At 40.0% G+C, this 12,505-nt stretch overlaps 2 protein-coding genes across 3 annotated transcripts in view; one reads left to right on the top strand and one right to left on the bottom strand.

Annotated features, from left to right (window-relative positions):
• LOC124607184 (PHD finger protein 21A-like) overlaps positions 1 to 9,285 on the bottom strand; it is a 116,815-nt gene extending 107,530 nt beyond the window's left edge. For both annotated transcript variants that reach the window (XM_047139403.1, XM_047139404.1), the window contains exons 1-4: positions 9,231 to 9,285; positions 8,861 to 9,104; positions 7,850 to 7,882; positions 7,681 to 7,746 (exon numbers count right to left, since the gene is read on the bottom strand). In XM_047139403.1, the coding sequence (XP_046995359.1) occupies positions 7,681 to 7,746; positions 7,850 to 7,882; positions 8,861 to 8,938 (177 nt within the window). In that variant the 5' untranslated portion in view covers positions 8,939 to 9,104; positions 9,231 to 9,285. The remainder of the gene's footprint in view (positions 1 to 7,680; positions 7,747 to 7,849; positions 7,883 to 8,860; positions 9,105 to 9,230) is intronic.
• Positions 9,227 to 12,505, top strand: part of LOC124607185 (nuclear pore complex protein Nup50) — a 41,275-nt gene continuing 37,996 nt past the window's right edge. Inside the window, exons 1-2 of the mRNA XM_047139405.1 lie at positions 9,227 to 9,353; positions 9,555 to 9,777. Of these exons, the coding sequence (XP_046995361.1) occupies positions 9,595 to 9,777 (183 nt within the window). The 5' untranslated portion in view covers positions 9,227 to 9,353; positions 9,555 to 9,594. The remainder of the gene's footprint in view (positions 9,354 to 9,554; positions 9,778 to 12,505) is intronic.

The following is a 12,505-nucleotide window of genomic DNA, read 5'->3' as shown; positions in this document are numbered from 1 at the left end:
ATTTTTCCATTCCGTTAATATCAAAACAGCATACCAAAGCTGTACATGTCCCCTAGGTGGCGGCAAACTAGTATCAAAGCTTGCAGCAAGACCTATCTATTACAGATCTCCTGGCTTAATAATATGAATGCATAAATTGAATTAAAGAGATTTCACAATATCGATCCAGAATTTGCGATTTGTTATTGTTAAAACAATGACTGCTTCCAAATTGGCCGAGTCTACAGAATGCGTTCAACAAACAGTATTGAGAAAAAACGTAAACCTCATATCAGTGTTTTCGCTGAGCTAATTCTTACAATTTTCGTCAAGTCTCAACAACAACGACTGGAACTCATTCAGTTAATATTTTGCCAACCAATCACCTCCACAAGAAGACTACTTTTTTGCAGAATTTCGTCGTGGCCGTGCTTTCGTCAGTGACAAATTTCGTGCAGTTCTAACAAAATCGGTAGTTGTTCCAAAAAACATCGATGTAGTTTCAAAAATTACTGAAGAATAGTGTCACTTGGCTTACCGTGAGATATAGGCTTGCCTGCTTGAATAGCTGGCTGTGAAGAGGATCAGTTGCCGAGGGATTCTGCACAATATTGGCCAAAGCTCAAAAACTGGCTCTTGTCCAAGCAAATGCTGAAAACATTCGACTGAACTATTACAGAATTCGTTACTAGGTCGTAACGGCAGAGTAAACTTCTATGTACACGAAGGACCCGAATACCAAGGGGCAATCAATTGTTTGGGCGTTCCAAGCTGAACGTAAACCAACGTAAGTTATTCGTTCGCCAGGCACTTCTAAGAAAATTATAGCTTGACAATGTACACTATCTGATCAAAAGTAGCCACCCATGTGGCTGAAAATGGCGCCCCCCATCGGTAATGCTGGAATTCAACATGGTGTTGGCCCACCCTTAGCCTTCATGACAGTTTCCACTCTCGCAGGCATACATTCAATCAGGTGCTGGAGAGTTTCTTGGGAAATGACAGCCCATTCTTCACCGAGTGCTGCACTGAGGAGAGGTATAGATGTCGGTCGGTAAGGCTTGCCACGAATTCGGCGTTCCAAAACAGCCCAAAGGTCTTCTATAGGATTCAGGTCAGGACTCTGTGCAGGACAGTCCTTTACAGGGATGCTCTTGTCGTGTAACCACTCAGCCACAGGCCGTGCATTATGAACAGGTGCTCGATCGTGTTGAAAGATACAATCGCCATCCCCGAACTGCTCTTCAACAGTGGGAAGCAAGAAGGTGCTTAAAACATCACTGTAGACCTGTGCTGTGACAGTGCCACGCAAAACGACAAGGGGTGCAAGCGCCCTCCACGAAAAACATGACCACACCATAAAACCATCGCCTCCGGATTTCACTGTTAGCACTACACACGCTGGCAGATGAAGTTCACCGGGCATTCGCTACACTCACACCCTGCCATCAGATCGCCACATTGTGTACCGTGATTCGTCACTCCACAACGTTTTCCCACTGTTCAATCTTCCAATGTTTACGCTCCTTACATCAAGCGAGGCGTTGTTTGGCCTGTTACACATTACGACCCTCTTTAACAGTCGGCTGTCTGTCAGTCAACAGAGGAGGTCGGCCTGTATGCCTTTGTGCTGTACGTGTCTCTTCACGTTTGCACTTCACTATCACGTCGGAAACAATGGACCTTGGGATGTTCAGGAATGCGTAAATCTCGCGTACAGACGTATGACAAGTGACACCCAATCACCTGACCACGTTCGAAGTCCATTAGTTCTGCTCTCTCACGATGTCCAATGACTACTGAGGTCGCTGATACGGAGTACCTGGCAGTAGGTGGCAGCACAAAGCACCTAATATGAAAAACATATGTTTTGGGGAGTGTCCCGATACTTTTGATTACATAGTGTAGTTTTTCGGGGCGACATTCTTGAATAAATGTTTCACGCAACTCTTGTCGCGTCAGATTGGTATCCAGTGTATCTTTGGACGAGTTCCTCCGCTGCCTTCGTCAAGAGACTTCAGTAGGCCGTTCGGTACTCTTTTCGGTCGGCCGAATTGTAAGTACCGAATATCCTAACGAACTCCGCTGGCGATGGCAGAGGAAATCGTTGACAGTTTTTGAGACTGAATGCAAATCTGGCACGGCAAGATCTTCGTGAAGCACTTATTCGAAAAATCCTAGCTTCAGTCTGGACACGTCGCGGCCATTACTTTTGGAGGATCGAAGAACAATTAACGCTGAGTGACACACAACCCATCATTCTTAATCATAACAGAGCAGGCACCCGCTCAGCACGCAAAACAATTGCAATAACGACGCGGAACTGCTACTTTTTGTTCCCTGTGTGAAACAAACCACCCTTGGACAGCGAGTTTGATCATCTCAGTGCACTGTTGAATCGCTGGGAAACCGTACGTTTGATGTGCCAACGTCAGAACAGAAAAAAAAAAGTTTCCAGAACTGTTTCGAACCATGTTGTTGTTGTTGTGGTCTTCAGTCCTGAGACTGGTTTGATGCAGCTCTCCATGCTACTCTATCCTGTGCAAGCTTCTTCATCTCCCAGTACCTACTGCAACCTACATCCTTCTGAATCTGCTTAGTGTATTCATCTCTTGGTCTCTCTCTACGATTTTTACCCTCCACGGTGCCCTCCAATGCTAAACTTGTGATCCCTTGATCCCTCAAAACATGTCCTACCAACCGATCCCTTCTTCTAGTCAAGTTGTGCCACAAACTTCTCTTCTCCCCAATCCTATTCAATACCTCCTCGTTAGTTAACGTGAGTTTCGAACCATACAGGCCAATATATAATTACGGAAACACGGTTCTGGTTTGAGCAAACAAGTTATTCTTGTTTAATACCCAAAAATGTTTCGGCTAAGTTTCACCATCGTCAGTGAGCACTTTCTTACTATCACATACTGATGTTTATGTGGCTCTTTGACATTGAGCACAGTTTATATTTTGCTCCAGTGTGTCACTTTTTGTTTCCGTTTTTTCATGCCTCTAGAAGGCGTATGAAGTGTGCTTTCTTGCACACACTGTATGTCAAAGTTCACATACCCATAGAGGCATGAAAAAGCAGAAACAACAAATGACAAACTTGAGCAACATATCAGCTGTACCGAAAACATGTCAGATAGCCACATAAATACAAGTCTGTGATAGTAAGAAAATCAACACACTGACGATTGTGAAACTTAACCGAAACATGTTTGGCTGTTAAATAAGAATAATTCTTGTTCGCTCAGGACAAAACGGTATTTCCGTATGTATACAGGGTGGACTAGAACTCTGCCAACAAACTTTCAACAGTGCTACTACGGACCAAAATAAGAAAAAAGTCTATTAAACATAGGCTTTAAAGTGAGTACCTTAAGGTCTAGGAGCTGCTGTTCATCTCCACTACTGTAAAACATCTCTTCTGTTGAACTGTTCATAATACGCGCATTTTACGGCCCATGTTTACTGGACTTTTGTTTCCTTGTTTTTGTGCATATTACCATCTTTAAAAATTTGTAGGCGAAGTTCTGGTTTACACTGCATACTAGACAGCAAATACGGACAAAAACTGAGCTGCAACAACAAGGTGAATGAAGACGAATAATTTGAGAAGGTGGCAGGGGTAAAATACAGGGAGCGAAAGGCTATTTACAATTTGTACAAAAACCAGAAGGGCACGAAAGGGAAGCAGTGGTTGGGAGGGGAGTGAGACAGGGTTGTAGCCTATACCCGATGTTATTCCATCTGTATATTGAGCAAGCACTAAAGGAAAAAAAAAAAAAAAAAAAAAAAAAAAAAAAAAAAAAAAAAAAAAAAAAAATTGGGGTAAGAATTAAAATCCTCGGAGAAGAGATAAAAACTTTGAGGTTTGCTGATGACACTGTAGTTCTGTCAGACAGCGAAGGGTCTGGGAGAGCAGTTAAACGGAATGGACGGTGTCCTGAAAGGAGGATTAAGATGAACATCAACAAAAGCAAAACGAGGATAATGGAATGTAGTCTAAATAAATCAGGTGATGTTGAGGGAATTGAGACAGTAGTAGATTTTTGCTATTTGGGGAGCAAAATAACTGATGATGGTCTAAGTAGAGAGGATATAAAATGTAGACTGGCAATGGCAAGGAAAGAGTTTCTGAAGAAGAGAAATTTGTTAACATTGACTACAGATTTAAGTGTCAGGAAGCCCTTTCTGAAAGTATTTGTATGGAGTGTAGCCATGTATGGAAGTGAAACATGGACGATAAATAGTTTAGACAAGAATAGAATAAAAACTTTGGAAATGTAGTGCCACAGAAGAATGCTTAAGATTAGATGGGTAGATCACATAACTAATGAGGAGGTACTGAATGGAATTGGGGAGAAGAGAAATCTGTGGCACAGCTTGACTAGAAGGGATCGGTTGGTAGGACATATTCTGAGGCCTCAAGGGATCATCAATTTAGTACTGGAAGGAAGCGAGGAGGGTAAAAACCGTAGAAACCAAGAAATGAATACACTAAGCAGATGCAGAAGGATGTAGGTTGCAGTAGTTACTCTGGGATGAAGCAGCTTGCATAGGTTAGAGTAGCGTGGAGAGCTGCATCAAACCAGTCTCTGGATTTGAAAACCAGAACAATTTGGGAAAACGATTAGTACAAAAAGTATTCTTTTTGTGAAAACAAACGACGGCATTCGTATACAGCAGTGCCGAAAAAACTGCGCGCTAAAGCGCGGCAGCGGCGTGCGGAAAGTTTTGGTTTCGTACAATCGTTGCACCCCCTATCGCTTCGCAGCGTGATTCGCTCGCCGGAGCGGAGTGGGGGGACACCTTGTCACTCACTGTCTCGCACGTGGGCAGCTGTGCCCTCTGTAGGCTCACCTCGCTACATGCAACGCCACCTGGCAGGCGAGAGTGCCTGCGAACCAACTCGAGGTACTGTCGCTCAGTCACCCCAACATGAGGCGCTCTATCAGAAACCACGTGCACGGAACGACGAACACCTACACTAACGAACAAGACTCTTCAGTCTTCTGAACGAAACTTTTCAGCGAAGCACAAGAAAACTGGAAATTCAAGACCTTTTACATTGGCATCCCCACGAAGCACGTACATTCCCCGCACACGCATTGTAACATCACGCCTGCGACTGCACATGTCAAACACTTCACTCTGTATAAAAGTAAACAATTACACTTATCCACCCATTAACGTTTCACTTTTTTCTGGCGCAGAGTTTAATTAAAAACATATCCTATACTCCGGTCCTGACATATGGAAGTTTCCTTTGGTTGCAAGCATACGCGTCAGCAAGGGTGAGGGAAGGGGCACTTGCCCCCCGGCCCCTTCCCTCCTGGAATCGGGAGTACAGAGGTTTTACTTAATACTCACTTCTAGAATGAGTGGACAATCAATTTTCTGAGATGTGACATGTTCTTCTGTATCACTTACAAAATTTATTTCTTGTGACATGACACGTCTAGAAACTGACCAACTCATTTATATAAAAATAACCTATTTTCGAGTCTTGCCCACATTTGGATAAACTTCTGCGGGCGCCCGTGGTTGTATATTAGGAACTCTAAATCCTCCAACACCCACCTCTGCCATTTCAGCACGTATTTGCCTGAAAATCTGGAGTACAGACCTTGGCTCTGTGATTAGTCACAGTATTCTAGCAGCTCGTTCTACCTTTATGGGTATTAAAACATCTGTGAGAGCTCTGAACAAAGTATCAAAATGAAAACATTTACAGTGTCCAAACGTTTCTTTTTTTTTTTTTTCTTCAATCCGTCGCCCTCTAAGCAGGCGCGGGCAACAGTAAGCTTTTTGCGATGAGCTCAAATGTCAAAGGAAGTACGGCAAAGCTTCACAGATGTGCCAGCTAGTGAAAGAATCGCCTGAAATCTGTCAGGGAAAAATTTGAAAACGCAAATCTGGATGGCCGAGAGGAGATTTAAAGTCGACTCCTCCCCGATTACGCATCCAATGAAGTCTCCGACGCGTCATCTCTCAATATCTCCTCAAACACCAATCGAGAAATCTGAATTTAGTATTTCCGTGAATCACTGAACTGGTGTGGCGGAATGTTTCCCCAATCAGTCACTCAGATTCCTTTCCTCGCGTTTTTTAACTCGCGTTCTGTCTCCAAAAGGACCTAGAGGGCAGATGCTGAAGGTAAATGAATAAGCATTCATACATCAAAAATTACCGGCAACTTCAGCACTTTATGTTTCACTGTCAGTAGAACCCCGCTATTCAGTACGTAAATTCCATTCCACATCTGCACGACCAAATCTGTCGCCATTCGTTAGTCTATATGAAGAGCCCAACATTCTGCAGGAAACATCAGTAGTGGGTTTTCGCTTCTCCTGTATCGTTGACGATTCATCTTTCGCTCAAAAATAATATTTATCTGGCTAGAACCCGAGGCCCTCTCGCTAGAAAACAAAACCGTTAGAGGATTAAAGTAGAATGGAAAGTATCGCTGAGAACATGAAGCGCACAGATCACTGCCCATTCAGCGTCTAAAATTACAGCACTTCTACATCATTGTAAGGTGTTGTAACAAAGGAGAATTCACATTTTTCTTGACAGTTTATTTATGGAATAACAATGCACTATACAACTGTCTTCTAAATCAAATTGTGCGCCCTACTACATTCTCTCGCTTAGTTAAGAAAGTTGCGCAGAACAGACCAGAACGCATCGTCCCATGCCCAGGAAACGGAGCGCCGTTTTCGAAGTTTGCTTGGTATTTTGGAGGTGCACCTTGATTAAGTACTGCACACCCCTATTGACACTTTTCGAGATTTTCAAATGGACACCACACTCACGTGCGTCTGGCAAGAATTGTTCTAAGAAGGGCCAAATGCCTTCAGCTGCCGTGCAATGAAATATACATATCTAGTCGGATGTACGGTTCATTGGAAACAAGCATGAATTTAGCGGTTCTGCGTGCCAACTTCAGAATGTTGTTAATTGTAGCCAAAAAACGAGTTTATGAGATTATGACACCCGTTAAGGTACAACGATCAATTTAAAGGGCAATTTGCTCGAATCTTTCGTATCTGCGGTATGTACCCCACTGAATTGCCGCACAAGTCAAGGCAGATACTGCAAGAAAATGAGTGAGAGAAGGTTAAACACGAAAGACAAAAAGCATTGGCTGTTGTGACATCTATCCTACGCGGGTGTTGCGGACCTGTTGCCTGGCTTTGTGACAACGTTCAAGAATATTCTTCATATGACCATTTTTCAACTACATGCGTTCTTTAGCCAGTATTCTTGGGGTAAATAACGTCAGTTATAATTCATCTCGCTTAGTCGGCGTTAACACTTTCAATTTGTGTTTATGTCATTTGCATACAACCTCAACGTCGAATCCACTGGTTCTAAACGTATCTATCATTGTATTTATCAACCTTGGCATCCCGTAAATCACTATTGTTACTGTCAACGCATTCAATTGTTGATGTGAACAAGAGCGCTAATCTTTTGCATTGCAGACCTGTTTACATAAAGATTTACAAAGACAAGAACGTTTTGTGTGTGAATATTTCGGTATGGCAGAAATAACGACTGCACAATATTTGTTTCTCCTGAGATATACATAACGTACTTTTGTAATCATCGTTGTAACTGTACGGGATGTACGTCGGGCGAACGACTAACAATGTTTTGGGAGGAGTTTATGGAAAAAACCACGTAAATCACACATACCTGTATTTCACCGAGAGATATGATGTGCCTCTGAGCATCACGGAGTTGCACCTGGATATGGATATTCTGAAAAAATAAACATTGAAATTTCGATTACTTTCAGGCGTTCTCTAATGCTCGTACTTAAAAAATGTGTTTAAAACTGACTATTTTTTTTAAAAAAACTTACGGTTGGATCTTCATTTTTCTTCTTCACCATCACCTGCAAACAGCGTTTTATTAATGACAATGCAGACAAGTAACCACAAAGCGAAACAAAAAAGGTGTAATGTCACAGACAGTAATATAACTACAATATATGACAAAAAGGAACAAATGATATAATTTATGCTAATGCATTACACGATGAAAAGTTAAAGACTGATAACTATAGTATGTCAATTAAATTTTGGTAAAGTAACGGTGAGTACCGCACTTTACGTCGCGTGCTTCCTTTACACAGAACTAACGTGAAGCTTGTGTTTGACATTTATCTCCTAGACACTGCACATCTTACACAGATCTACTATGGACACACTACTTTCATTCATATGTTACTTATATTGTATTCGTAGCACTGTGAGCAAGTTGTGTAGCGTCCTTCTATTCCTCAAACTTCTGCAATCTTATTACAGATGGCTGAATGTGACCTTGATGGCTACTAAACATCCGTTTGTTAACTCAGATATGTTTATAAAAGTTTTAAGTGGATTCCACGAGTTATCTTGGTTGCTCCTCAAGGCGTCGTCATATTCCAAAAGTTTCGAAAAGTACCTTCTTTAGTCATGACTCCTACTGTAACAAAACCATGTGTCGCCAACTTATAACTTTAACGACAGGATACTAATGAGAAATTACCAAATACGCACGACTTTATTCCAAATAAGACGCAGAGTTATGCAGGGCAGTAAGTTTTCTAGTTATCTTGCTTCAATGAGTACACTACGCGGTCACATAGAAATCAAACTACTCCGCAGCTAACAACGATTAAACAGGCAGAAATTGACTCCTGTATTAATGTACAGTGTACAGATCAGCGAGCGCGCATCATTTTCTCGCGGCTGAATATTTTTTTCATTGTGTTCATTGCGAACTATCACCAAGAAGTGCGAAGACGTAGTTCAGCAAGTGCGCCTGTGTCTGACTTTCCGGAAAACAGCTTAGCGAAGGAAAGAAGCTCAAATATAACTTCGTTTCTTACCTGATGATTCAGGATAGCAATCTTGAGCTGATTCTGGATATGCCTAATATCTGCCTGGAATGCTTTTGACACTTCCATTTTCACGTATCTACACAAAATCACTCACTATTTTAAATGAACACATCAGTCTTCCGAGTCGGCGCGATGCAACACCACACCGCCAGCCTGAGTGCTTTCTAAAGGTGGCAGTGGTAGGCATGCCGAAGCACACAATAAAGAAATCGACGCATAGTCGTGCGCTGTCCTAGTTTTAAAATAAAATGTTTGTTTTATGTTCGGTGGAATAATTTTACATTTTAAAATATCACAAAAATTGTAAAACATTATTAATACCTTATTTTTAATTAAGTAAAGACGTTAAATACTACACCTTTTAGCGATCTGCCTGAGAACCAAGTTTTGTGGCGACGTGATGTGTAAGTACGTTGCCGACAACGACTACGTCATGAAAATGTTGTCGGTTGTGATACAGAGCACGAAAGGTTAAAAAGTGGTATGTAAAGACTGCATATGCATGTTGGTTACTGCATATTATTAAATGCAAATTTTAATGTTTTAAATGTAGCTATTGTGAGTTGACTGCCAGTACTGTAAAAGAAATTTCAATTCTTGCACACAACATAACCTCAAATAGTTGTGTTTCTGGCGGGTGTGTGATTCCTATTTACATTTTTGGTTCATTAATCGGAAACAGAGGCTTCAAGGAAAATCTGTGGAGTCTTTATTTTGTGACAATGGCGAAAAGAATTGCATCTTCGGACTTAAACCATGATAACTGGGATAAGGAAGACAAACGTGAAGAAGCGGGAACATTTCGCAAAGCTGATAACAGTACCCTTCAGTCACGAGTAATAAGACAGGCTAAACGTAGATCAACATCAAGCCCTTATAGTTCTTCAGGTTCACCGCCGAAAACGGTAAGATAATATAAACATAACTGTTTTATTAATTACCTGTTAACAGAATAAGAATCACTTGTGTCTTCAACGAAGATGTGTGGATGCTTCTTATGATTTTTTTTACTGCGTTTGCAATATACTTTCAACTTTATGTGTTTACAAATTTTATTGGCTAATCTTGGTAATAATTACGTCCAAGCATTTGATATTTTGGGGATTACTGAATGGTATGTAAATAAGTGTGTTAGTTTGAAGATATATTCAGTAGATTCTGAAACAGTTTTTACTCTTCAGAGAAATAGACATTGTAAAACTGTAATAACTTAAAATTTCGGATAGCTATTAACAGAAAAGCCAGATGCTTTGTACTTTCAGTGTCTGCCTCTCTTCTGTAGAAGCTGTCACATTAATACTGTAGCGAAATATTTTTGTAATTATCAGTTTAGGAAGTCTGAAACATTGGAAGTGTTGTATGCATGTATCGTTGTAATATTGCTCTGCTAGCACTCTACCAAATAACAATATTAGTTTCTGCTTTTCTTCTATTGAGCTGTATTCACAAAAACTGTAGGGCTAGCATCAGCAATCAAATATAGTAACAGCAATTTCTATTAAAACTTCCAAAGCTTTCCGTTCCAGTGACGTATTTTTAAAGTACAGAATGAGAGAAAATACTTGTCAAAACCAGCTCTTATGTTTTTTTATGAGCATTTAGAAAGGGTATAAAGATTGTCAGAGTTTAATGCTCAAACTGTGTTTGATACTCATTGAAGCCTAAATATTATGATGATTTCTTTTAAGAAAACATTAAATTTGACTTGGAACCCAAGCACTTATAAGCTCTAGGCCTACATGAAACGAAAATGACCCAAAATGAGTGAAAAGTCAGTCAGTTTAGTGGATTGTGCATTGGACTGAAGTTGAGTGATGCTTCATTACAGACTGTTTGAGCAGCACTGAAACTATATACAGGTATATATTGTTTTTTGTTAGTCTTCGCTTAGTTCCTCAAGTGTGCTCAGAGCCTCAGCAGTGATAGCCTTCAGTAAATTACAATAAACTGTTTATTAAGAATCGCTATCCTTTTCACAGATGATAATGTGTTTTAAACCCAGTGTGCATCGTTTTTAACAACTTCACGTCAGAATTATTATGAAAGGATAGTTGTACTCATCGTATAGTGGAGATGCTGAGTCACACATAAGAATAATAAAAAGACTGGCAGAAAGTCGACCAACATTCTCGCTCTCTGGGATGCCGCCCCACACAGTTAATGTTGGTAAACTTTCTGACAGTCTTTTTGTTGTGCCCATCTGTGACTCAGCATCTCTGATCCATGGTGAGTAACAACTATATACTTTTCATATTATTGTCTTATTCCATCCCAGATTTTCCATAGTTTTATTAAGAAATCATCAACATAAATATAACTGTTTTTCATTCTGTGGTACTGGCATGTGAATAAACCTATTTCGTAAATTCTATTGTTTGTTTTTCCACTGTAACAACCTTGCACTTTGTTTGGTAGCAGGATGAAGAGGAGTATTCGATACTAGTTGTTGACTTTTACCAGTGGTGTAGAAAACATGACACAAATGATGTAAACAACGTGGTGACTTTAACATGATATGTAGCCTCCCTCCTCCCAAATTAACTTAGGTACATATGTCACCACAACCAAATTTTTTGCAACCACGTTCGTTGGCTTCACCAGCTATCAACTGGACTGTAAAAATACACACCATAATCAGCCGTCAACATTATGTCGCTGATTGGAGCCGACAACTACTATCAAATATCCCTCTTGACCCTGATAATGTGATACTCTCGAAATCTTGGGTGTGGTCACAGACTGATCTGTAACAGACGCGAGTGTTGCCATAGGCAATGAATGTGAATTTAAAATAAAAGTTGAGGTAAAAGATCTGTAGTGTAGTCCAGGGTGTATGTTTGTTGTATGTTTAACACACTTTTCAATATAAATCACCAAAACTGCAGAGTGAATTCATAAAATCTCTATTCCATAATAGATGAATTTCCAATTAGGTATTTTGGTACACAGTGTATAAAATGTCACACTACTAGTATGAAAAATGGAAAGGGGGTCACTGTGGAACCATTACCCAATTCAGAGCATATTTCTCTATTAATTTTGAGACCAGTACTTGGTTTTAATTATTCTGTACTCAAATATATGTTAGTCATTCAGTACAAACACATGAAACAGACCAGTATAATTTTGAAAGAAGTAATTTACTACATAAGTGAGACTAAAACTGTGCCACTGTGCTGTGTAAGTTGGCATTAGTGTTTTTCTGTTGTAAATATTTTCTCCTGAAACTTTTTAAAATCATTCTTTCTGTTTCCAGTGAATAGCAAACTCATATATTGAAGAGCAATGCATAAATGCTTTCTCATTTTCATATACAGTTTGAAATGCTTCGTTACTGTACAGATCACAATAAATGTGAACTGTACTTTTTTAACAACATGGTTCATATTTAACTAAACAATTTTATGACAGTTTTAGTCGGATTATTTCTACTGTATTTATTTACTTAGCTTGTGGTGGTAAACTTTGTGATAGTATAAATTAAGTTACAGATACATAAGTCAGTAGCATTAAGGAAAAGTAAATAAAGCATAAATTGTGAGTATAATACAGTGTGGTACCATAGTTTAATGTAGAAACACAATATTAAATTCTCAATCCAGTCAACAGCATGTATAGTCAAGTTTCAGGAAA

This window comes from Schistocerca americana, chromosome 3 (assembly GCF_021461395.2).
Source record: "Schistocerca americana isolate TAMUIC-IGC-003095 chromosome 3, iqSchAmer2.1, whole genome shotgun sequence".
Lineage (NCBI taxonomy): Eukaryota > Metazoa > Arthropoda > Insecta > Orthoptera > Acrididae > Schistocerca > Schistocerca americana.
The sequence above is the reverse complement of the archived record's forward strand: the minus strand, read 5'-3'. Positions and strand labels throughout refer to the sequence as shown.